Source organism: Pelobates fuscus, chromosome 2 (assembly GCF_036172605.1).
Source record: "Pelobates fuscus isolate aPelFus1 chromosome 2, aPelFus1.pri, whole genome shotgun sequence".
Taxonomy (NCBI): Eukaryota; Metazoa; Chordata; class Amphibia; order Anura; family Pelobatidae; genus Pelobates; species Pelobates fuscus.
The window spans coordinates 181773691-181800866 of record NC_086318.1 but is presented as its reverse complement, the minus strand read 5'-3'; the positions used below and the strand labels follow the sequence as shown (position 1 = coordinate 181800866).

Genomic DNA, 27176 nt, shown 5'->3' with positions numbered 1-27176 from the left:
TTGGCCACTTGAATAAAGGGACATTGATACAAGAAGAACATGCTCAAGTACACTTTACCTGTTTACAGCTGCATCTTGACACTAACAAAAAAGTTCTGCTTGCATCGTACACATTGTGTACTTGAAACATGTCACGGCACTACTGTGTACTCACCTGCCCCTGGAGACCCCTCAGCTGGCCTTCTGCACAAGGAGGAGGAGGAGGAGAGCTGCAAATCCATGAGGGAGGAACAGATCAGGGACTATGATGTAAAGCAAGATGGCGCCGAGTCCCTGACCTCCTTATATAGATCCTGTGTGTTCCACCTACTGGTGGGAGGTGGCCGGTCATGTGATCCCAGCCACCTATTTAAACCAAGCACACCTTCCAGTCAGTGCTTGGTTATTTTGCTTGTCTCTATATACCTGCCTATTGCCCTGATTTTCAGCCTATGTGTCTGGTTCCTGATCCTTGATTCTCCAGTTGATTATTCCTGCCTGCTTCCTGACCTGACTCCAGATTGATTGGCTACTTCTGTCTGCTGCCTGACTCTGGTTTTCTTTCTATGTCCCCTGCTCCTGTTTCCTTGGATTCTTCATTTGGCTTCTTCCCATTAAAGGCCTCCACGCCACCACAGACCCTTTGGGACCTCGTCTCCACTTCCACGTGCTCCTAAGGGTCGTGATAATAAGGGAGTGCTGTTCCGCTGCAACTAGTTTCCATCATCTCTGCAAATTCCCCAGAAGGTGTGACACACCAAGAAATGACGCTTTAAAAGTGGTGAGCAAAGCTCAGAAGCAAGGTCAGGAAATCAAATTGTATTGATCTTTTTTTACTGATTTAGAACAGGAAATAATTTTTTTTTGAATACATTTTAGTTTTATCTATAATTTACTTGCATTTTAACAATATGGGTAACTTACCACCATTAGTAACGTTGAAAATGGCAGACGATTGAGTATTCTAAAAGAAAGCATAGAAGTTTGGGGTTTTTTTAAATCAAAAAATTCAACGGATATTCACTAAGCAAACAAACATTAAGGCTAAATATATAGCACTATACCTACAAATAAAAGTTTTCAATAAATTGTCTTAGTTGAATATTTAGCTTGAAGCTAAAAATGATATAAATCATAATGTGAGAAATTACACTTTATATATTTACATAAAAGAAAGGACTGAGAGACAAATTGGCATCAGAAGAGGAAGAAAAAAAAATTCAATAGTGGGTCCTTCAACCTCACAAACTATCACCAGGCCCAGTGTGGACCTGCTCAGTCCCTTTACATACTGTGCAGGATGGTGACTAACATTGGATTCCTGCTGATGGCTGAGGCTGAACTGAGTGTAGGGCTAAAACCAGCTCTCTCCTTGCTACCCCCTCCCTCTTGCCTGTGCCTCCTCTAAACCCCCCCATATGGGCTCAACTGTAAGTGAGAGTAAGTAATAGGCTCTCACTTCATCGCAGCCAGGGGTGTGAGAGCTGTGCAGCCGCACAGGGTGCCTGGGGGCGCCATGTGGCTGACACAGCTTGCACATGGCCGGTGTCAGGGGAGCTAAAACAGGTATCCGGGTGGAGGATTAATTATAAAAAAATAAAAAAAAATAAAAAAAATCGCGGGGCTAAGAAGGAAGGAGACCCTTGCTTTCCCAACAACCAACTGCATCCACTCCCCCTTCCAGCCATACTGTAAAGAGGTAAGTCTGTGTGACTACCTGCCTATAACTGAGCGTGTGTGACTGTCTGTAACTGAGCGTGTGACTTTATACAGGCAACTTGGTGGCGGTGGGCGCCGTGAAGACTTTTCGCACAGGGCACCTAATGGCCTAAGGCTGGCCCTGATCACAGCATTACTGATTTTATAGGGGCCCAGACACACTGTTAGAGGGCTGCAGTCCCAGTTTAACAATACCCATTGGGTGGTCCTAAACCCTAATAACCTCTTCTTTGATTCTCATTGACAAAGGGCTTTTTTTCTAGCTTTGCATATCAGTACTGTCCTTTGAAGCTTCTTTTTATATTCCATGCATTTCCCCTAAGCTACCATTTACCATTCTTTGTGTATGTCATCCTATGGTTAAGGAGGTCATTCCAGTCCAGAGAGTTTTGCTTTTGCCAACTGCTAGTCTGTAGCCTTCTTGTCTCCAATGTCTGCTACATGACCTTGTTCTTATGAACTGCTGTCTTTGAAATGTTAAGGATGTAAGCAATTTGCTGCTCACTGCTTCTTTCAGCGAGTATTTGTTGCAATACTTCCTGCTCAACTCCCTCGTGCATCCCAGTGATGGGGGGAGCCAGAATATGACATCAGTCTGGCTCCCAGCATCACTAAGAGGTGTGTAAGGGAGCTGAACAAGATCACAGCTCCCTCATTGGTTAACTTGCACACCCACCCCCCTGCCTGCCCACCTAGCTGCCTGACCAACAGCCATCTCAGAAGCCCCACTAGACTCTAGGTAAATAATCCACCGAGCTCTTCCAAATGTAGGGAGGCTGGATGGATTTAAGGTCCAGGTCAGTTTTTTGGAACTGTCTCCAAACACTGCTCAGCTGCAGATAATCAGCTGTAGCAGTGGGAATAAACCACTCCCTGCTAGGCAGGTAATGGGGGATTGCTGGCTTCCTCTCAGGAAGCAGGTTGTTCTCTCCATTGAGAGAGTCAAGAAGACTAGGCACTGTGGTGCAGAAAGGAAGCCATCAAGGCTGGCTTGGAGCTCTGGGAGTGCATAAAGGAAAGCAGTCAAGGCAAGGCTGGCTTAGAGCACTGGGAGGGGAGAAAGAAAAGCAACAGGCTAGCTAGCAGAGTGTTGCTATTTAATAAGGTTGGTGCGATATGTTTTTGTTAGTTTAACCCTGATAGAGAGGGATATTAAAAGTGAGTTGCCTGAATTATATGAAAACAAAAGGACTGTGCCTGTTGTCTACCCTAGAGGACTGTGCTATTTACAAACAAGGATCACAATGTGTGTGTGTGTGTGTGTGAGAGCTAGAATAGAAATGATCTACTAGCCTACATTATGTAAAATCGAACCTACCTAACATAGTAGTCTTCTCCTGTAGAGCAGAAGCCCTTAGCCCTACCCCAAATTAACCTGAAGAACTCTTCTTCATCCACTAAATTAATTTTAAACCAAAAGTACTACACAAGAGTATCTGCTGGAGTGCAGGTTCACTGTGCAAAGCTGTTCCACACAGCAGTGGACAACACAGAAGTAGAAAACAAAATAAAATGTCTTCTGTCTGAAGTTAAGTTGTTATGGTGCCAGAAGGTTCCTGTTTCTGGGTTACCTATAGGGGTTAAACCATGCATGAACAGTTTAACAACAAAGTCTTGAATTTAGTGTCATGTAGGTCTGCCACTGACCTTCCTTAATCTTGAAACAGGAAGCCGAGGACAGACTTGGTCAGTGGTGCTGCTGCTAAGCTCAACCTGTTTTTCTAAATGGGGAGGTATCAGTTTGTTTAGAGTGTCAGCTGATACTTTTAGCCAATAAGTGGCACCCCTGCCCAAGGCTTCCTGTTTCAAGAATCCGAGACTAGCGGAAGGGTAGGGGACAAGGTCTATTGAGCTGGATGCAAGACTGAGTTTAAACTGCTCATGAATAATTTAACTCACTAAGCGTAGAGATCATTCCAGTGAAGTTGTTATGTTAGCCAGAATGCTCCTTTTAGTTAAATAAAATAAGAAAATGCTGCTGTGTAAGTGGCTTGGCTCACTAGTCTCACACAAAATCAATGTTAGACCCCATCAGTCAGTCAAGCACACAGTGCATCAGCTTGTCCTTTTTCATTAGCTCTAGTCAAAGTAGAGAGTAAAAACAACTACTTTGAATTTACATTTTTTGCACAGCCTTATTCTTTTTTACAAGGGATGCAGCCTACATGATACAAGGAGCCATTAAATAGGCTTTTGGAAATCAATTTTCTTCCACTCATAATTTCATCTGAATGGCTTGGCACTTCAGTACACATCTCTTTTAATGAGTAAAAAATGCTCCACGACACTTGACTTACATCTGCTGTAGCCTCTATGGACCAGTTACCAAGCATGGGATTGATAGACAGAACAAACTCAGTTGATACAACGCCCAAATAGCTGGTTAGGTTTTGAAATTGCTGAACAATATTATTTTCAGGATCCTGTCAAAGAACAAAAGTAAAAAAAAAAAAAAAATTAGTAAATTAACTGTGGTCTTTAACATTTGTGCATATGGATTTTAGGAGATAATTTCATCACATGTAGATGTTTATAAAGAATACATAACTTGCAATTTAAACTCCCATATAACTGGTTAAGAAACTAAACATGTAGTCTTCTTGAAAGGTCAGTCATTGGTTTATTTTTGTAGCATAAGCAGTACATTTATATTATATCTGTCAAAGATAATTTGACATTAACAACGTGTTGTTTTTGCTGGATCTACTAGAGTACCCACGGAGGTTTTAGCCGCGAGGCAAACAAGGCATTTGCCTTGGGCGGCATTTTCCAGGGGGCGGCAAAAAAAGCTGCCCCTAAATGCCCAGGGCAAATGCCTTCTTAGCCTTGCGGCTAACTGACAAGCCGGCCGGGCTGCAGGGCGGGCGGCTGGCGAGGGAGCTCTTCCTCTGAGCTGTCTGCTCAGCTCCCTCTCGCGCCGCAGAGTGAGGCTGGGAGCCGGAATATGACGTCATATTCCGGCTCCCAGCCTCACTCAGCGACACGCGCGGGAGCGGAGCAGACGGCTCAGGGGAAGTGCTCCCTCGCCAACCGCCCGCCAATGCCACCCGCCCAGCAGCCACCACCAGGGAGGAAGAGAACCACCCCCTCCCCAGCATTTCCAAAGGTAAGGAGGCTGGGGGGGGGGGTTAAATTAAAAAAATATGTGTTACATATGTGTCTGTTAGTGTGTGTGTGTGTGTGTGTCTGTTTGTCTTGGGGTGTGTGTGTGTCTGTTTGTCTTGGGGGGTGTGTGTGTCTGTTTGTCTTGGGGTGTGTGTGTGTGTGTTTGTCTTGGGGTGTGTGTGTGTGTGTTTCTGTTAGCTAGTGTATGCGTATCTGTCAGTGAATGTGAGTGTGTGTGTGTATTTAGAAGGCAGGGGAAGGGTTGGGTAGGGGTGGCGCGGGGGGTGGCGCGGGCGGGAGTGGGGCGCCTGAGTTTTGTCCTGCCTAGGGCCGCACAAAACCAGGATACACCACTGAGAGTACCACTTAGAAGAGAGCTTGTTCGCTGAATTTTATTTAGAGAAACTGCAATGTCTACTTGTAGACAGTCTCTAATGACTCTCTACAAGACCACCACTAGAGGCGCTTCCTGGAGTTTCAGAGTTTGAGGGTCCTCATGCTCTGCATGAAGATGTCCAGCAAAAGAAGAAAAAATCTCATTGGGTAAATGCTTTCCTGTGGGGAAGGTCTAATGCATGCGCAGTGCTCGCCATGTATGCTCATTATGTCCCTCCATCGTATGATGTCGGAGGAGGCGGACCACGACCCAGAGCCAAGCGACCTCAGTGCTGGAATCAGGCAAGTGAATAAAGGGTTAGTTAAGTCTTTACAATGCCCAGAGGGCAGCAGAGGCTGAAAAACATGTTAGCATTTGTTTCCTAACACTAAAGTGCCCATTTAAGGTTTCTCTACTAGACACAGCATCTAGACCAGAGTTGCTCAGAGGAGGAGGGTTTCCAGTTGGACAGACACTCACTCTGCAGGTGTTTATAAGTGAAGAGTATGCAAATAAAATATGTTTAGGGGCTGTGTTTTTTTTGTGTGTTTAGCAGATGTAGGTAGGTGCAGACTGCCCAGGTGCTCTTTAGAAAGGCTGGGTGTGCATCACTTGGCTCCACCCCTCATGTTAAGCCTACCCCTCTCATTATGCTTTGCCCCTTAACGATCTGCACTGGGCTGAAGAGCTGGAAGACAAAAGTTACAAGCTGATTTCTTAGAATATTTGGATATTGATTTAAGGCTTTGTGACACTTGCAAGTATTTCGACTAGTAGGTTCCCTGAGAGGGCACTGTCACTGTTCACCTATTTAAACCTCATTTGGGGTGCCTACAAGGTATGTGGAGGTCAGTGCTTGATCAGTATGACTAGCAGTGCAGGAAAAAATGTCAATTCAAGCTCAATTGGAGTGCAGCATTTGGTTGCTGTTTATGACTCCATATTGCCCACCCACTTTCCACCGGCACACCTGCAGGATTGTCAGCAGGTCACAAGAAGGGCATCTGTTGGCTCTTTAATAAGGTAGGTGTAGGTTATATATAGCAGCTGTCTATTTAAGCACGAGTGTTCCCATTGTGGGGGAGCAAACCTGACAGTTAGTGATGTCCCGAACGGTTCGCTGGCGAATAGTTCCTGGCGAACATAGCGTGTTCACGTTCGCCACGGATAGCGAACATATGCGATGTTCGGTCCGCCCCCCATTCATCATCATTGAGTAAACTTTGACCCTGTACCTCACAGTCAGCAGACACATTCCAGTCAATCAGCAGCAGACCCTCCCACCTCCTAGACAGCATACAATTTAGATTAATTCTGAAGCTGCATTCTTTTTTTTTTGTATTATTATTATTATTATTTTTTTTTTTGTATTTGTGTTTATTATACATTATCCTCCATAGCCAGTAACTTGTGTTTATTATACATTATTCCCCATAGCCAGTAACCTTTGCTTATTATACATTATCCTCCCATAGCCAGTAACCTGTGTTTATTATACATTATCCCTCCCATAGCCAGTAACCTGTGTTTATTATACATTACCCCTCCCATAGCCAGTAACCTGTGTTTATTATACATTATCCTCCCCATAGCCAGTAACCTGTGTTTATTATACATTGTGACAAGAGCAATCTCACCACATTGCATTGGAGAAGCCTGGTTGCCCGCCTGCTGCCTTTGTACTATGGTCCAGACTTTGAAAGACTTTATTTTCCCTGCAGAAAGGCTTATTCGTGCCTTTCTGCCGGGGTGTTCGGTAGATTTTATCTACCGAACAAACTGCCGAAGGAGCAACCACCTAGGAGCTGGAGTGTGCCGCTAATTTAGCTCCCTGAAGCTGCGGTTAACCGCAGCTTAATTGACGAATACAGGGTGGCCTTTGTTCTTTGTTCGTTTACCGAACACGTGGCCATTTTAAAAAGTCCCGTACGGCCAGCGGTGTTTGGCACTTAAACTATGGAACTAAAAACGGACACTTATTTGCACGAACACCGCTGAGCCATCCGTCGCCTGGATCCTGTTCGTACAGTTTAACGAATACATGTCTATTCGGTATGTTATTTTATGTGAATGTGTTAACCCAGATAGCTATGCCATGGAGCCCATTTGTGTAGTTAAAGACTTTGGCTCCATGGCAATTGAACTGTGTGAATAGGATCTGAGCGCTATTCGGTAGTTTTGTGCACTCAGATCCCAGCTATCTGGGGATATGTGAAATGTCTGTGTTTTATGTAGACAAGGTGACTTTATGCATTTTAAAGTGTTTTACTGTCTATGTGTCCCCACGTGTATAATGGTGTCTTGCTTCTGTCCTGGGAGATAATTGAATTACTTCTCAATTATCTCCAGGATAGAGGGAGGGAATTAGGATGCATTGTGGGGATGTTTTACTGCTGTGTGTCTGTAATTGGTGTATGTCTGTCCCTTGTCACAGTCTTCCATCTGGTCCACTAGGTGAGTGTCCACCAGGTGGGTAGCCCATAATAAACCAGACCACTGCTTGACCCTCAACATGGAGCTCTGTCTCGTCTTTGGGGGGATTCACTGTATGCTGTTAGAGACTGATTGCCAGGAATGTAAGCCGCTTGGGAGCTTTTCCTGTTCGTCTGCTAGCAGCTTTTCGTGAGGTTTCGGTTCGGGAGTTTGGAGTGCTACCTTATTCCCTTGTATGCAGTTCGGGAGTTTGGTGCATTCACTTGTATTCAATTCGGGAGTTTGGTGTAATACAGTAGCTGCCTTTATATCTGAAAGGGGAAGATCGCCTAAACGGATTTTAACCCCTTGTCTGCTGAAACGGTCCGTTACATACATTATCCCCCCCATAGCCAGTAACCTGTGCTTATCATACATTATCCCCCCCATAGCCTGTAACCTGTGTTTATTATACATTATCCCCCATAGTCATTAATCTAATATATCTAATATATGTTCAGAAATATATTAGTAATATATGTAAATCTGGTTCATGCAAAGAGGGTGAAAAGGTATTAAAGAAAAACACACTTATTGCATCAAATTTACAAAGCCAAACTTTTAAAAGGTTTCCTCATTTCTTTCTCGGGATGAGGAATATATCGGTTGTAGACTGAGGATTTCCATCTGCCCAATCTTTTAATAATGGAGTGTCAGTGTTGAAGGAGACTGAAGCTGCCCCTATTCTAAATGAAAGACCCGATACATGGATACAACCCAATCTTAGGAGTAGTGTTCTGATGTAGAAGATGAATTTAGCCGTAGTCAGAGGGATTTAGTGAGAGTAGTGGTGAAATGTGTGTGGCATGACTGAGTGTGGGTAAGTAAGAGTCAAGTATTTTAACTGGGCACTAGTTCTAGGTGGTATAGCGGATGGATGAGTAGTTTGGTTCGTTTTAGAGGTTTGTAGAGAAAGTATATAGTGACCATGATTTTTAGCGATACCCAATATTTTTAAGGTGGTCCCAGTGCCACCACTCATATCTGGTGTCACAATAGCGTGCATTTAAAAAAAAAAAATTTTTGACTGTAATATAATAGCAGTCAGTTTCCTTCACACGTGTGCGTTTCAGGGCCTGCCAGGGCACAGTGTCACACCAGTGCAACTCATATCTGGTGTAACAGTAGTGTACATTTAAAAAAAATTAAAAAAAATACAGGGGGCTTGTCACCTTTCGGGGACCCTTGGTGTTGTACGTGGCTGGGTGGAGGAAGAGACCTTCAATGACATCAGTGAGGACAAGGAACGGGCCATGGCTAGCTTGGTATCCAACCTTGTGCAAATGGGGAGTTTGCCGTTGTGCAAATGGACTGTTTGCGGTTGTTTGCGGTGCGTTAAACGGGGAGTTTGGTCTGTCACTGTGATGCGGGCGTAACCCTTACACTACCTGATCGATACAACATCATTCCTGATGTTTTAAAGCACGTTATTCCAAACAATTTAGGAATGTTTGGTTTTAATCCATAAAGGGCATAAATCACCTGACTCTGCATCAACTGTGTAATTTTCCATGGGAGTTTTGCCATGGATCCCCCTCCGGCATGCCACAGTCCAGGTGTTGGTCCCCTTGAAACAACTTTTCCATCACTATTGTGGCCAGAAAGAGTCCCTGTGGGTTTTAAAATCCGCCTGCCTATTGAAGTCTATGGCGGTTTGCCGAGTTCGCCCGTTCGCGAACATTTGCGGAAGTTCGCGTTCGCTGTTCGCGAATGGAAAATTTCATGTTCGCGATATCACTACTGACAGTGCATTGTTTAAAGCTGAATAAGTCACTCCCAAGAACTTCGTCCAAGGACCCCATTGAAGGCAGAAAGGCTGCTCACATGGCTTGTTCAGTACCCCAAGTGTAGGGATGTGTCAATTTTATGGAAAGGTTTTACGTATGGTTTATGCATTCTCTTGGTTTTGTCACAGGAGGCATCATTTGCACCTAATTTGTCATTGGTTCGGGGTATCTTGTCAGAGAAACCTCAAAAGGAGGCTAGGCTCAGTCACTTTGACAATTTGCAGGTGTCCCATTTGGGCTTGGTTCCAAAAAATGAACTGAGCACCTTTCGGCTCATTCACCATTTATCCTTCCCATTTGGATCTTTGGTGAATGGTAGCATTGTTACTGTCGAGTAAGATATGCGTCTTTTGATTGAGCTTTGGAGTTGGTTTGTCTGGAAGGCCCTGTTGGCAAAATATGAAATTCAATCTGCATTTAGTTTCTTGTCAGGTCATTCAGATTATTTTCATTTACTGGGCTGTCAGTTTAATAGGAATTTCTTTTATGACATGTCCCTTCTGATGGGCTGTTTTTTGTGTTTTTACTATTATTATTATTATTATTATTATTAATTATATTTAATTATAGTTATTCAGTGACTTTTTGGAATGGGTGGTTTTGCAGATAGGGGCTTGTTCATCTGCATTATCTTGACAATTTTTTTTTTTGTGGGTTCATCGGGTACTCGGGTTTGTACAGACTTGTTGTTCCACTTTCATAGGGATATGCTGAATTTTGGTGTTCCAAGCGCCAGGGAGAAAACGGGTCTCTGGTATAATTATTTCTGCCTGGGGATTGAGATACAGTTGGTTAATAAGGGGTTTCACTTGCCCTAGGACAAGCTTCCGGTTATCATCTGTGGTGGATCATGTCCGAGGGGCTCCCTATTGGGCCATTTAAATTCTGCTGTCCCTACTGGGCAGTTTTTTTTTTTTTTTTTTTTCTGTAGGTCATGCTGATGGGGTGTGCTTTAAGACACACCGACTTTCCTTGGCTACAGTTGGTATTCATCTACTTTTTAACTTTACTCATCGTTTGGGTTACATTTTGGCGCAGTTACACAGCGTCTAACTTGGTCTTTTAGCGGTTTACAGAGCCTTTGGCTTGGTTGGTTTTAGTGCCTTTTTCCCGAGGGCTATGATAAGCAGGCAAAATCCATGGTCAGATTTATTTTTGGTGCTATTCCAGATTGTAGTGTCGGTCAAGCTCTGGGTCTCGGTTTTGGCAAAGCAGCAGGATCTTTTCCGTAGAGAACCTTAGTGTGGTCCATGTCCTGAACCAGTTATCTTTGGGTTCTCTTCTGGTTTATTGCGATGATTGGTTCCGGTGCATGTGCCAGGTGTCTAATGTAATTGCCAACTCTTTCTTGCTTCCAGTAGGATCAATTTCGGGAGGAGACTCCAGAGACAGAGGCTTGTGGAGTGCCATGAATGCTTCTGGAACCTCAGTTTTGTAACTTGACTGAATTGATTGGGAGGTCTTGGACAGCATACCTCACCGTCTGGGGTCAATAGATTTGTCATGCACTTTAGCCTTTCTGTCTGACTTGCAGCATCGGGGAACATCCATGTCAGTGGAACAGAGTAGGTCAGCTCTTTAAATTTTGAAGCACTTCATGGGATGGTTAGATGTGACTAAAGCATTTGTGGGTATTGCACTGCTGGAGATGTATACTGATGGCGGTCATTGTATTTGTGCACTTGCTGGTAAACATAGGTGGGATCCTGCCTGCTATTTAGATTTTCCCATTTCAGGCAATCCTTTTTATGCAGCTCTATGAGTTGGCAGATTGGTGGCTCCAAGTTCTAGAGCTCACTCAGTCACCCTCTTTTTAGGAAAGTTGTTCTTTAGTGTGAAAATGAAGTGGAATTTTTGATTTGGTGATGTAATACTGATCATATAGGTAGTAGTAGAGTGATTAGGATAGGAGCCACCATTATTTGGAGATTAATCCCAGTGTTGTGGGTTCCTTTTTGTTGCATGCATATAGGTCGGTTCTTATCCATTCACTAGAGTGTTTATGTTGGTGTTGAGCTCGTTAGGAGTGGATGATAGTGGTTACTCAACTCATTCATTTTGGATCGGTCCAACTATGCATGTAAGCAGGTTAGGTCTGTCAGATTCTTCGATTGGGCTGCTGAGTCAGTGGGAATCGAGCAGATTTTGATTGTATGCTCGTCCACACCTTTTATAGGTGCCTGGGTTTGGCTAATGTTCGTTTTTTCTTTATTTCTAGTTATTCTCTAAATGCTTGGATATAGACATTCTTTCATTTATTGGGAAGCTGGTCAGGCAGACCAGAGGTCATATGACCAGAATCTTGTGATGGCTCATCACCAGGTCAAGGTTAGGTGGTGTGGGATCAGGGCTTGCGCTGGCAGCTATTTTATCTGGAGTGAAAACTTTGGCGGTATGTGAGGGAACCAGTTATACTGCTGATTCTACTGATCCATGCTGGTGGTAATTGCCTGGGTCAAGAGTGCACAACGACAAAGGGGTTTAGAGAGGTAGATGTCACTTCATGTAGATGTTGCTTCAACATGACAATATCATGATTCTTACAACGCTTGGGTGGATTGGTGATTTGTCATGTTGAACTAGAAGGAGATAATGTTATGCGTAGTGATTTAGTTACTCATATCAGTTTGGATATATTTAATATTGGGTTACAATCAATAATTGAACAGGTGCTGGCTTTGGGAGACACATGCCCCTCAACCCCGTGGGGGTCTGCAGTGGCAGGTTTCCTGCACCAGCAAGTTTGATAAATGAATCATGATTGGATGGGCTTGGAGAGTCGCAGCCTGAATTTGGTTGATGACGGACAGGTTGAAGAGGTTTTGGAAGAAGTTTAACCCCTTAAGGACCAAACTTTTGGAATAAAAGGGAGTCATGACATGTCACACATGTCATGTGTCCTTAAGGGGTTAAAGTGTACCTTGGTAAAACCAGCAGTTAACAGTATTTGGTTGTGCTGGTTTAAATAAAGCTGTGGTTGTTGCCCTTACCATGGTGGTGTTACCTATTGGGAACGGAAGGGTGACCGGATTTGGTGTCAGCAGCAAGGGCCATCCCCCAGAGCGAATAGAGATGGGGGGGCATGAATGCTGTCCTGAGTGGTTGGCATTGTAACCAAATGTATACAGTGGGTTTTACATTTGGAAGCAGGTGATTCTGGGACTACTGGTTTACAATGCTAAATAAGGCATGTTGTGCCCATCTCCAGAGCATCCAGGAGCATGGTCAGTCAGCGCCGCATCCACTATCACTAAGATCTTTTAGAAGGCCACTGGCATCCAGCAGCTCCTCTTGCACAGAGCAAAAACCCTGTTCCAAACCTTCATGGATTTTGTGGTGAATGTGACATAGACTGTGTCGAATTCTGGAGTAAAAGACACCTTGTCCAACAACATTGGTCTAGGGCATTCCACCAGAAGCTTATTTCTGATGTCCTTGTCCAATGGGCAGTGAAGCCAATATCACAGGAACTCTGCGATGTGATTGCCAAGTCAGTGGGAGCCTTGTCCCTGTTCACAGAAGTGCTGCGGCCATTCCATGGATACTTGTGGTAGGGACCAGCGTTTACTGAATGGTAGGATTCACAAAAGTCAGAGCGCCACCATGCTCAGAGATGAGGGGTGGATTCAGTGAGTGTGAATGAGGAGACACCTCAAATTGGAGCGTGACCATGGAGACCTCAAACTGCTTCGCATCTCTATCTAGCATAGGAGGTTGACTGGCCAATATAGGACACTACAAGCCTTGTGGTGCTTATCTCTCCCAATTAGTCCACTTAAGCTTCAAAATACATGCTGAAAACTGTCTACACAACAGTTAATGGGGAATCCAAGCCTGCATGCAACCCTTAAGGTAGTGTTTCTACACATGTGATATATCACAAGCACAAGAAACATCACAAGAAACATTCCTCCACAAATGAAACCTAACAAGCAGCCTACAAACACAAAGTACTCCACAAGCAGCCTCAACACACAACACCCTCTCCAAGCCTTGTACCCCTTTTTGTCCGCTAGTGCCTCACTTATGGAGACACTAGAAACAATGCACAGTATCTCATTAAACTATCTTGATCTATGATGACCTAGCTTGGGGTATTTTGCTATGCCAGAGCTCCTTGCCATGGAATGCCTTTGAGGGGGTATTAAACTCACATAAGCACTTTGGTTAAAGTGTGCTTTTCATTAGTTATTGCACAATATGCTACCCCACCCCCTATAGGGCTGCTCTGACTTTAAAAGTCTGTGGAGATTTTTTGCCCAAGTCCATCCATGTCTACTTACTACACTAAACATTAATGCCTACACTATGCTACATTATTACTAAACATTAAAAGGAAACTATCACTTCCTAGGATAGGTGATGTTTTGTTTATTTATCCTATAATTAATGAGTAGGCAGACTTTAGCACACAGATATTGTGGTGTACATATCCCCAGATGTGTTGTCAGCATTATGGCCGTAAGAGCATTATGGAAGATTTAGTCCATTACTTTGAAACTTAACCCTAAAGTAAAAGTATCATTTAATATGCACTTTATTTATTTTTATGTTAGAGGAAAATATGGCCATCGTTGGGGAACTGAAGATTTAAAAGCCACTCAAAGTGTTATCTTGTGGTTTATTATAGTTTCTAGAACCTCAAAATGGCATTATATTACCATAATGCATAGTTCAATGTTATGTACACATATGTATATATTCATAGATGGAAGAGATATCCCAATTGTTTTAGGATTCCATCTTGGTAAGGGCGAAAGTGGTATTCTGATAAAAAAAATATATATAAATATATATATATATATATATATACTTTAAAATGTTGGGACATCTTTCCAACTTACATATCTTTTAAATTATGTGATATGTTTATATTGGGGTTAGTGACAGTGTAAGGGTTAAAGCAATATAAGAGTTAATTAGTTTAGTGTAGTGTTCAGGCTTAAAGTGGTTCTGTCACCATACAAAAATGTGGAGCACTTCATAAAAGATAAAATCTTTATGAAATGCTCATAAAACAATTTTGGCGTTTCATTGAAGGTACTAGGTACTACTTTGTTTTGGCAAATGCCTAACTTAATAAAAGGCAAAGCAGCCTAACATCATATGTTGTCACTTCCCGCAGATGTCCCTAGCTGTGCGAATAATGCATTGTCTTGCTCACCTTGAGACCATATCTATGGAGAATTTTGAAGGATCCTCCATAGAAATTAGTGCCGCAACAGATAGATATGTGTGTGTATACTGAACAAAATTATAAACGCAAAACTTTTGTTTGAGCTTTATTCAAAGATTTAAGACTTTTTCAATGTACACAAAAGGCCTATTTCTCTCAAATATTCACAAATCTGTCTAAATCGGTGTTAGTGAGCACTTCTCCTTTGCTGAGATAATCTATCCACCTCACAGGTGTGGCATATTAAGTTGCTGATTAGACAGCATGATTATTGCACAGGTGTGCCTTAGGCTGGCAACAATAAAAGGCAACTCTAAAATGTGCAGCTTTACTGTATTGGGGAGGTTCTGAGGGGGGTCCGAAAACCAGTCCGTATCTGGTGTCTCACGCAGTGCAACACCTCTCCTTCGCATAGAGATGATCAGGTTGTTGATGGTGGCCTGTGGAATGTTGGTCCACTCCTCTTCAATGGCTGTGCACAGTTGCTGGATATTGGCAGGACCTGGAACACGCTGTCGTATACGTCAATCCAGAGCATCCCAAACATGTTCAATGGGTGACATGTCCAGTGAGTATGCTGGCCATGCTAGAACTGGGATGTTTTCAGCTTCCTGGAATTGTGTAGAGATCATGCTGCAACATGAGGTGATGGTCGTGGATGAATGGCACAACAATGGGCCTCAGGATCTCGTTACGGTATCTCCGTGCATTCAAAATGCCATCAATAAAATGCACCTGTGTTCGTTGTCCATAACATACGCCTGCCCATACCGTAACCCTACCGCCACCATGGGCCACTTGATCCACAATGTTGACATCAGCAAACCGCTCACCCACACTATTCCATACACTATGTCTGCCATCTGCCCCATACAGTGAAAACCGTGATTCATCTGTGAAGAGAATGCCTCTCCAAAGTGCCAGACGCCATGGAATGTGAGCTTTTGTCCCCTGAAGTCGTTTACGACAACGAACTGCAGTCCGGTTGAGACCCCAATGAGGAATGACAAGCAAGCAGATGAGCTTCCCTGAGACAGTTTCTGACAGCTTGTGCAGAAATTCTTTGGCTATGCAAACCAATTGTTGCAGCAGCTGTCCAGGTGGCTGGTCTCAGACTATCTCGGAGGTGAAGACGCTGGATGTGGAGGTCCTGGGCTGGTGTGGTTTGCACATGGTCTGTGGTCGTGAGGCCGGTTGGATGTACTGCCAAATTCTCTGAAACACCTTTTGGAGATGGCTTATGGTAGAGAAATGGACATTCAATTCACGGACAACAGCTCTGGTGGACATTCTTGCAGTCAGCATGCCAATTGCACGCTCCCTCAATTGCGACATCTGTGGCATTGTGCTGTGTGATAAAACTGCACATTTGAGAGTGACCTCTTATTGTGGCCAGCCTAAGGCACACCTGTGCAATAATCATGCTGTCTAATCAGCATCTTGATATGCCACACCTGTGAGGTAGATGTATTATTTCGGCAAAGGAGAAGTGCTCACTAACATAGATTTAGAGATTTAGACAGATTTGTGAACAATATTTGAGAAATAGGCCTTTTGTGTACATAGAAAATGTCTTAGATCTTTGAGTTCAGCTCATGAAAAATGTGGGGGGGGGGAACAAAAGTGTTGCGTTTATAATTGTAAGTGTATGTGTAGTATCTCACACAAGTGAGTACACCCCTCACAATTGTATAAATATTTTATTATATCTTTTCATGTGAAAACACTGAAGAAATGACACTCTGCTACAATGTAAAGTAGTAAGTGTACAGCCTGTATAACAGTGTAAATTTGCTGTCCCCTCGAAAGAACTCAACAAACAGCCATTCATGTCTAAACCGTTGGCAACAAAGGTGAGTACAACCCTAAGTGGAAATGTCCGAATTGGGCCCAGTTAACTATTTTCCCTCCCCGGTGTCATGTGACTCGTTAGTGTTACAAGGTCTCAGGTGTGAATAGGGAGCTGTTGTGTTAAATTTGGTGTCATTGCTCTCACACTCTCTCATACTGGTCACTGGAAGTTCAACATGGCACCTCATGGCAAAGAACTCTCAGAGGAGCTAAAACATGTTGCTCTACATAAGCCTAGGCTATAAGAAGATTGCCAAGACCCTGAAACTGAGCTGCAGCATGGTGGGCAAGACCATACAGCGTTTTCACAGGACAGGTTCCACTCAGAACAGGCCTCGCCATGGTCAACCAAAGAAGTTGTGTGCACGTGCTCAGCGTCATATACAGAAGTTGTCTTTGGGAAATAGACATATGAGTGCTGCCAGCCTTGCTGCAGAGGTTGAAGGGGTGGGGGGTCAGCCTGTCAGTGCTCAGACCATGAAATTGGTCTGCATGGCTGTCATACCAGAAGGAAGACTCTTCTAAAGATGATGCACAAGAAAGCCCGCAAACAGTTTGCTGAAGACAAGCAGACTAAGGACATGGATTACTGGAACCATGTCCTGTGTTCCGATGAGACCAAGATAAACTTATTTGGTTCAGATGGTGTCAAGCGTGTGTGGCATCAACCAGGTGAGGAGTACAAAGACAGTGCTGCTGGCACTGGGGAGCTACAGTTCATTAAGGGAACCATGAATGCCAACATGTACTGAGACATACTGAAGCAGAGCATGATCTCCTCCCTTCAGAGACTGGGCCGCAGGGCAGTATTCCAACATATTCAAACATACCTCCAAGACGACCACTGCCTTGCTAAAGAAGCTGAAGGTAAAGGTGATGGACTGGCCAAGCATGTCTCCAGACCTAAACCCTATTGAGCATCTGTGGGGCATCCTCAAACAGAAGGTGGGGGAGCGCAAGGTCTCTAACATCCACCAGCTCTGTGATGTCTTCATGGAGGAGTGGAAGAGGACTCCAGTGGCAACCTGTGAAGGTCTAGTGAACTCCATGCCCATGAGGGTTAAGGCAGTGCTGGAATATAATGGTAGCCACACAAAATATTTCCACTTAGGGTTGTACTCACTTTTGTTACCAACGGTTTAGACATTAATGGCTGTGTTGAATTATTTTGAGGGGACAGCAAACTTATACTTTTATACAGGCTGTACACTTACTAGTTTACATTGCTCGCTACAGTCATGGGCAACAATTATTTTAGCTGCCATCAGAAATGGTGGCAGATGCCATGTATGCACATATGACATCATCTATAGAGAAGGATATTCAAAACCATGATTAGATAGACAGACAGGGGAGAGACATAATTATATTTACAAGTAATAATTTATAATAAATAAAACACTAACTGAATAATAAATAAAAGTAATTACAGTGCATAAAAACTAATACACATACCCTCACAACAAGGGCCACATTTCCATTGTATGGACTCTTATCATGAAATGTAGAAATTGTTCTAATTTTTACTGCTTGTCCAGGTTTGTAGGTAACTTTATCAGTTTCTATAAAAACATATACAGGTGCCAGTCTGAGCCACAATGTACTGGAGAAAAGGGATATATTTTGTTGCATTCCTCTTATATTCAAGTTGTAGGAAATTGAGGAGGATGAATTCTTTGGCAGCTGTAAACAAAAGAGAAAAGAAAATGGTTAAATAATGGCTTATTAGTGTCTTAAAAAGAATAGTCATGCAGATACAGAGCATATAAATGCATATACCCCTTCTACCCTTTATCGGTTTCATCAGAATGGTAAGCGTTTCCTGCTAATTTGAATTTTCCATCAGTCGTATTTTTAGGCTTCTGTGTCTTTTATCAAAGCCACTAGATTCAATTATTACTAGGCCTCTGTGCCTTTAAATATAGCCGCTGGTTTTACTTATTCCTAGACCTTTTATGGCTTCTAATATAGCCGCACCATTCACTTATACCTAGGCCTCTATGGCTTTTATTTTAGCCTCTGGATTCACTCATTCCTAGTCCTCTGTTGTGCCTTTTTAATATAGCTGCTAAATTCACTGGCGAGAATTCCCTCTGAGGTATATAAAATGAGTACCATTAAAGTGGGCAATAGTAACATCCCCTAGATGTTGGGTAAAACGTAACATCCCCAGGATGTACTTGGACACCAGATAATATCTGAATGTACCTTTCCTTATTAAACAATTTGTTCTGATTATTCCTAGACCCCTGTGCCTGTCAAAACAGCCACTGGATTCACAGATTGCAAGGCCTCTGTGTCTTTTTTATTATGCATTCACCGCTTTATTCATTTTTTTTTTCTATGCCTCTGTGACTTGTAAAATACCTTTGCACTTTATCTCCGCTTTATTCACTGATTTTTATACCTCGTGATTTCTCTAATGCACAACACTTTTATTCTCTTATTCTGTGCCTCTATTTGGTTTTAGGTATTCACGACTATTTGACACTTTATCTTATTTCTATGCCTCTGTACTTGGTAATGGGTATTAGCTGCTATTCTCTATTCCTCTATCTCAGCCTTTCGACCAGTGTTTGTGCATTTACTGCTTTGGTTTTTGCTTTGGAGGCTTCTATAACAGATTCCTAAAGTTTCTATACTTTCTTTTGTGGCCATCCACATTTTTTTCATCTGAGTTTAATCCCAGTTAATGTGAAGGCGCGAATCGAATGCCATGCCGTTTTTACGTATTCTGAAATGTAAGTCTGGTTGCGGTGGTTACAGTGTTGTATTGGCTCCCCCTTTTAAGAATCAAAAGCACCATTTTTTTTTTCTCATAGTTTTTTATTTTTTTATTTTTTATTAAAGTAGATTTGTGTGCCGTGATGATCTTATTTTGAATTCCTTTTTGTTTTTGGAAAGTTTTTATTTTATTTTTTTCTTTATTAAAGAACCTTTTTTTGTACACGCTAAGAGACATAGGTAAGCAATTCTATTTTTTCCGTCCTTACCAAACAAGAGTCCTAAAATCCTACTTCTGTAGGAACTGTATGTTCACCAAACAAGAGTGCCTATGAATAATTGGAATTCCCTATGATAGCTCTACAGGAAGAAAATCCTCCAGATCATACAAGGGAAGTCATCCTAAAGAATCCTTTGTGAGGCATATGATAAGAGAGCCTTGTAAAACTAAAGTATCAAGTCTCTGTGTAGACTGTCTGAAAGTGGCTACAAGCTCATCTACCCTTGTGCGGTATATTATGCAATATCAAACAGGAGGTATCTCAAGACATCATAGAAGCTGTTGGCACTCGGATCCTCTGGACATTTTGCCAGAACAAATCCTCTGAGGAATCCTTGTAGATGGATACATTCAGAGATATGGTATCATCCTTGGATGAGGTATATTCAGCCTATTTCAGGATCTCCAGAGTTTTCTCAAGTATACCATTTGATAGCCAGAGTCTGCAGGGCCTTATACCTGAAAGAATCTTCTAAGGTTGAGCCTGTATCTCTAGCCTTTCTTTTTGGATGTCAGAAGGTACAGAGCATATTTTCCAGTTTTCCCAGCACATTAAGATCCTTAACATGGAGAATGGTCTACACTGAGATAATGGAGTATCTTGTGTCTTCATCCATTGGGATTTCAGTTACTAGTGCCTTGGGACTCTGCTCTTAAGTTAACGATTCAGTACTTAGACTGGATAAATGTTCCACTCTGCCTGTAAATAATGATCAGAGCATATTAGACACAGAAATATTCTGCCATCATTTTGCAGGTAGTAAACCACCAACTTGTGCTTTTGAGGCCTTCAATTCCCACTCCACTGATTTATGATCTATCGAATCCAATTTGGCCACTAAGAGTCATACTACTTCCAGTTACAAAAGAGTTGAATACAGGGGCTTAAAGACAAATTGGGCAGATCTATTTTGTTCTTAGGTGTAGTGGAGCTGCAATCCTAAGATACAAGATCTCTGCTGGAATCCTCTAGAGCTGGAAAGAAACGCTGTTCTGTGGTTTTACCCCATTCCCCCAGTAACTGGACGACACACAGTTCTGGGATTCAACTGACCTTTTATTAGCCCACACTTGGCTTTTTATGCAGAGCCCCATAGTATGGGGTCTCTTTAGCAAGTTTACAGGGGTTTTTCCCAAGAGTCTCTGGGTCTGAGAGATAATTGAGCAGGGAAACATGCCAACTCAATTATCTCTCAGTTACAGGGACGAACATTAAATCTCACGAAACACTGGAAAACATAATAAAACATTACAGGAACCCCACAATTATTGTATCCCTGAATAGCCTGTGTCTGAGCGCCCAGCATATCTTAAAAGCACCCAGATCGGTTTGCTGAAATGGGATTGCTATTCAGGAGTTTTGACAGGTCAGCCACAAGGTGATGCCCCAAAAGAATTCAAGAGAATCCAGGGCAGTGGCCGGTCTCAATTCAGGATTTCCTATATGAACACCGACGAACGCTCACCCTGGCTCTTAGCTATTGAATGCTCCCCCAGTTGGTAGATCCTATCTCCCAAGCATGGTTCGTGTAGTTGTTCGAGAATGTGTACAGGCAGCAGTACCATCTTAACCGGGGTTTGCGAGAACTTGTAGTCAAAATGAGTTCCCTGCACTCGACAGCCAAGTACTGCTGTCTGTGTTCGGGAGAGAAAATGCCTGTCATGCACTCGACCACATGCATTTGGTTATACAAAGGGTGGCTACCCAGGGAAAGCCCTCAAATTAATCCTTTAATTGCAGTTAACAGACAGGGATGGTCAGTGTTCTAAGTCAATAAAGAGGGGGACTACACAAGTTCTATTCATTTCCCAAACAGAGGGGTGCTGGTCTGTTCGGCAGAACTAAACATAGGTTCGTGCAACCTCAGGGAATGATACCAGGTCTGCCACATTAGGTAAGGTGCAATCTGCAACATTTTCAGTAATGGTAGCTGTCTTCTATATAAGTAACTGGCCATAATTATACAATTATCTAGACGATTTTCTATCAGTAGAGGAGCCGAATACTATATCTCAAAGTATGCACCATAAATGTTTTTATCCCAGAGCCTTCCGCTGTCTTAAGATTAAACAGTAGACACTTCCTCCAGATTCATTTTCCTGAGTATACTACTGGACTCAATATTGCAGTCCTAATGAATGATCCTGATGAGTCTTGTATTGACTGCAATGTTGATGTAATGTGACTGTATTTACAATAAATATTGGAGTTTGGTTGAAAAATCCAGTAAGAGCTCTCCTTCATGATCATTGTTTATCTGTGGCTGGAGATTGCGCCTTGGCGTGTGCAAGACCTTGGAGTGTGTGTGTGTGTGTGTGTGTATATGTATGTATGTGTACGGCACATTCCAAGGATGTATGAAACAATATTAAAGAAGCAATAGTAGTAAGAGCAAAGTCAGTTGAGGTGTGCCAAAACTGACGTGAGGTTAGACCTGTAAAAGAGGGCAGAAATATAAGAAGCGATTCTTACAAGTCAGATACATATTTACAGCAGATCATTATTTAGATATTCACAGAAAGCCAATCTTATTCTTTCTCAGGATTTGGGGATGTATTGGTTGCTGCTGAGCATATGGCGCTGGAAGGTGTTGGAAAAATGCCTTAGAAACAATACCGTGTGTAAATGACCCCAGTCGGTGTTTGTATAGTATTCTCTGCGAGCCTGCCCTGAGATGGGTGCTGGTACTGACAGAACATCTCCTTGTATAGAAGTGTTAGACATGCTAAGGAAGCGAGGCAGATGGCCTGGTTAGTAAGGTACCGTATAGATCTGCAGTGACCCAGGGTGGTGATTACAGGCAAAATTGTATTAACTAGCTTATGTAGGTTACAGGTGACGCCCTGACTACTTGCCAAGTGGCTTTGAGAGGCTCTACCTATGATTTGGCTCGTGGGGCCTTTGTGCTACTGAGGTGGGTGGCGGGGTGTTGGGCTCTCTGTCACATGTAAAAGAATGTAAAATCGATTGCCCGTGACGGGTAAGGCCCTAACTATGACTTGATGCAAGGCTATAACTATGCGTTGGGTTTGAACCTCTGAACGGAAGGCTGATTGTATGCCTTGCAGGACCACTTGACTTATAGGCGAGGAGGCCTACCGGACCATACCTAAATTGGCGAGAGCTTAAACCTTGTCCTAACCCCAACTCAGGGGCGTTTTAGCCGCAAGGCAAACAAGGTATTTGCCTTGGGCGGCATTTTCCAGGGGGCGGCAAAAAACGCCGCCCCCAAATGCCCAGGGCAAATGCCTTGTTAGCCTTGCGGCTAACTGGGCTGCCGGTCGGGCTAATGGGCTGGGCGGGCGGCTGGCGAGGGAGCTCTTCCTCTGAGCGCTCTGCTCAGCTCCCTCGCGCGCCGCAGAGTGAGGCTGGGAGCCGGAATATGACGTCATCTTCCGGCTCCCAGCCTCACTCTACGGCGCGCGAGGGAGCTGAGCAGAGCGCTCAGAGGAAGAGCTCCCTCGCCAGCCGCCTACCCGCCAGCGCACAGCAGCCTGCACGCCCAGCCGGCAGCCACTGGACCACCAGGGAGAAAGAGACCCCCCCCAGCATTCCCAAAGGTAAGGAGGCTGGGGGGTAGGTTAAATTAAAAAATATATATACACATGTTAATGTGTGTGTGTGTGTCTGTTAATGTGTGTGTGTGTCTGACTGTGTCTGTCTGTCTGTCTGTCTGTCTGACTGTCTGTCTGTCTGACTGTGTGTGTGTCTGACTGTGTGTGTGTCTGACTGTGTGTGTGTCTGACTGTGTGTGTGTCTGTTAATGTGTGTGTGTGTCTGACTGTGTGTGTGTGTGTGTGTGTCTGTTAATGTGTGTGTGTGTGTGTCTGTTAATGTGTGTGTGTGTGTCTGTTAATGTGTGTGTGTGTCTGACTGTGTGTTTCTGCTAGTGAGTGTGTCTGTAAGTGTGAGTGTGTTTGCCTGTGAGTGTGTGTCTGTTAGCTAGTGTATGCGTATTTGTCAGTGAATGTGTGTGTGTGTATTTAGAAGGTGGGACGGGGGGAAGGGTTGGGTGGGGCTGGCACGGGGGGGGGGGGAGAGGGGCGCCTGAGTTTTGTCCTGCCTAGGGCAGCACAAAACCAGGATACACCACTGCCCCAACTGGTTTTAGTTAACGTACCTGCTAACTGCCCTGTATAACGTATACTGTAGTGGAAAGAATGATCCGTAACTTGCTAACAGGTTTGAGCTTTTGATGTTTAGCGGACATGTAAAAAGTGTGTAAAGTGTATAATAGCGCACAACAGCATGGTAGCAATCAGTAACAGTAATTATAAGATCTGTAAGAGGAGAGAAGATAAAACTAACTGAATTGTCATCAAATTTATATATAGCCTAGTGTAATTAGGACCATGAGATGCCAGGGACAGAAGTGGAGCATAATATAAAGCCATTAACACACTTTTATATACCAATAAAACACTTTAGCTATGGTTTAAGGAAAAATACACAGTGAATGTATGACCTTAATTGCCATAAGACATCCTGATTAGGATATTGCAGTTTGTTTTTAATTAAGACATATATACAATGAAACGGATGACTGAAAGAAGACTTGGTAAATTAAGCGAAATGCAAGATGCAATGCGATGACTGAAAGAAGACTTGGTAAACTAAGCGAAATGCAAGATGCAATGCCGTTTTAATTGAAAGAAAATGGTTTCACAATGCTGTATAAGCAAAATGAACTTTAACTGCAAGGTATGAGGCAGTTCATACAAATAAATGAAAGTTTGTACTGAAGTGTGATTTTCTTTTTTTTTGGCAATGCACAAGACAGAATATAAGCATAATTTTGCCTGGTTTAGCATACTTATATAAAACACATTAGCTATGCTTAAGAAGAAATACAATAATAAAATTATACCTTAACTGCTGTCAGGATATACTGATTTCATATATTTTAGAGAATAGAATAACAAGGACGTTTTTTTTTTTTTTTTAAAGAGTGACATAATAAATGCTTTGCCATTGATAGCTGTTTAAATTGAATTATTATTATTGCCATTTATATAGTGCCAACAGATTCCGTAGCGCTTTAAAATATTATGAGAAGGGGATTTAACTATAAATAGGACAATTGCAAAAAAAATGAAAAGCTTTACCAGCTCTGTTACGACCGGAGTTTAACTTCTACTGTAATGTGAATAAATGTGGAATAAACTAAAGTTTGCAAAACATTAAATGCAAGTAACCAATTAACATTTTAAAAGCCATAATGTGGCGATATCAGCCAGACTATGACTATCTGGCATATGAAAAGCTGAAACAAGCTTAACCCCTTAAGGACACATGACATGTGTGACATGTCATGATTCCCTTTTATTCCAAATGTTTGGTCCTTAAGGGGTTAAATGGGGGGGAATAGCAGTGCTATGATTGAAATCGGCAAATGCCGCACGAAATATGGAGATGTCCACGAAATGGACCGCACGTTTGTAAAGGGGTTAATCTATTAACCGTTTGGCTAAACGAAGCCGGTATGCGGCAAAAATCAAAGGGGATCCCTTTACACGCCCCGTACCCTGTGTGTACGTGGGGGGCGAATATGGTTGTAACTCGTCGCCGGGGACCCCAGAGAGTCGGAGGGTTCACCTAGTGAACGGTACAAGTGGCGTGTTTGATGCACCCGTTTAGTCATGCAACCCACCGCCAACTGATGGCGAGAACCACAACTGTAACTGAGCTGTCAGTGTAGAGTTTAATGAAGAAAGCCTGTGATGACAGCTGGAAGTGAAATTGGCTCTGAAGAGTTGCAAGTGTGTTCAGGCAGCATATGTATAGGTAAGGAACTGTGCCTGGCTCTTTCCTGTAACAAATGTACAGGGTGATTCTGGATGTAGCGGTTTACCCTTAAATGCCGACATTAATAATTAAGTGCTAAGGCAACCGATGTGACATGTACATTATGTATTAACAAGTGCCCAAACTTCCCTCTCTAACTAAACTTATTGATTAACTATTACAAACACCCTCCTCCCCTCATGAGTGACTTGTTCGCCTGAGCGTAATGACGAGTATGGCATGAGTTACTCCCTCTCACCGGCTTCCACGTGGTGATTCCCGCAGAGAGATACGCAGCCGGGCAGGGGGAACCAGGAAGGTATCCAGACCCTGGATGTAAAACGAGCTGGGGTAACGGTACCGCAGCGTGACTTACGGTTGGAAGCCGGAAACCGGGAAAGTGGAGCCACGAGAATGCTTCCAGTAGAGGGGACGCTTGACTCCGTCGGGTATCGGACCTGATGGCTGAGGGTCTCGCTGGCAGCTGGGCAGAGCTGACTGGAACACACATGAAGATCATCAGGCCTAACACAAAGCAACTGCCGGCAGGCAGGAAATTACATCGGGATCACATGAACCGGAAGTAAAGCGAATCACTTCCGAGATCGTCGACTACAGGCAAGCAGTGGCTTACTGGGTTTAAATAGGGATGATAGTGCCTCCCACAATTACAGGCCAAGCCTTCTATATATCCCTATCTATCTATCTATCTATCTATCTATCTATCTATCTATAGAAATCCCCTGCACTCCAAATTAGAAAAAAATATATACCTGGTGCTCTGGTAGCTCAATTGTAGAAAATAGCAGGAAACTGGCACTCAAGGATTTGATCAAGATAGTTTACTAAAGATTCGACGTTTCAGCTCCTCTAGGGAGCTTTCATCAGGATATACCTGTCCTGATGAAAGCTCCATAGAGGAGCTGAAACGTTGAATCTTTAGTAAACTATCTTGATCAAATCCTTGAGTGCCGGTTTCCTGCTAATATATATATATATATATTATATGACCCTGAGGGGTCGAAAAAGAGGATTTACACTTTGAAGTAACTTTTTTTTTTTTTTTTTGCACCAATAAACCCACTTTGGAAAAGTCCTTCTGAGTGCTCCAATTTATCTTTTGGTATATATTTGGATGACGGATGCACCAAAGGCAGGATATATCTGTATTCTATTCAGGGGTGAGTGCCTAAATCACTATTGTTTTTTATATATATATATAAATACTCCCTTCTCTCAGTGTAGATCCAGTTGTCAGGCAGGTCCTTCAATTTGTAATTTAAAAAATCAAATAATTATGCAAAGATATTACATACATATACATGTACAATTGGTTGTACGTGTGTGTTATATCTTTTGCATAATTATTTGATTTTATTAATAACAAATTGAGGGACCTGCCTGACAACCCAGGCAGAAAGTCCAGAGAATCTAATTTGCAAGCACTGTAACTTTCCAAAACACCATAAAACCTGTACATTGTTGTACTCGGGAGAGGGCTGCAAAAGGAAGTAAAATGGGGGTAAGAGTAAGACAAGTGCCCTGCAAACAAATGTGGATAGGGAAATCACTTAAAAATAACATAAAATAAGCAGCCACTTAGTAGATAACACCCTAATTCCCACAGTATTAGGGAGCTATCTACCAAAAGGCTGAAAGACCTAAATTGGTCTTTCAGCCACATTTACTAAAGATTACTTAGTATTCGTAAATTCAGTCCCTACTCGCTATAGTCACCTGGGGGGGATTTTTATTTAGGGCCCCTACCCGCCGCGCAGGGGTGGAGGCCGGGGGGAGGACATTAGGTGTGTGTCCCCCATTTTTATTTATTGCCCCCACCCACCGCTCAGGGGTGGGGGCCGGGGGAGGAGGACAGTAGGTCCCCCCCATTATTATTTAGGGCCCCCAACCACCGTGCAGGG

The 27176-nt window shown here is 43.1% G+C and overlaps 1 protein-coding gene across 1 annotated transcript in view; it reads right to left on the bottom strand.

The window, feature by feature from the left end:
* The window catches only part of LOC134586245 (CD109 antigen-like), a 368983-nt gene that overhangs the window by 269537 nt on the left and 72270 nt on the right, over window positions 1-27176 (bottom strand). The window contains exons 4-6 of the mRNA XM_063441738.1: window positions 17921-18148; window positions 3996-4121; window positions 904-943 (exon numbers count right to left, since the gene is read on the bottom strand). Coding sequence (XP_063297808.1) covers window positions 904-943; window positions 3996-4121; window positions 17921-18148 — 394 coding nt within the window. The remainder of the gene's footprint in view (window positions 1-903; window positions 944-3995; window positions 4122-17920; window positions 18149-27176) is intronic.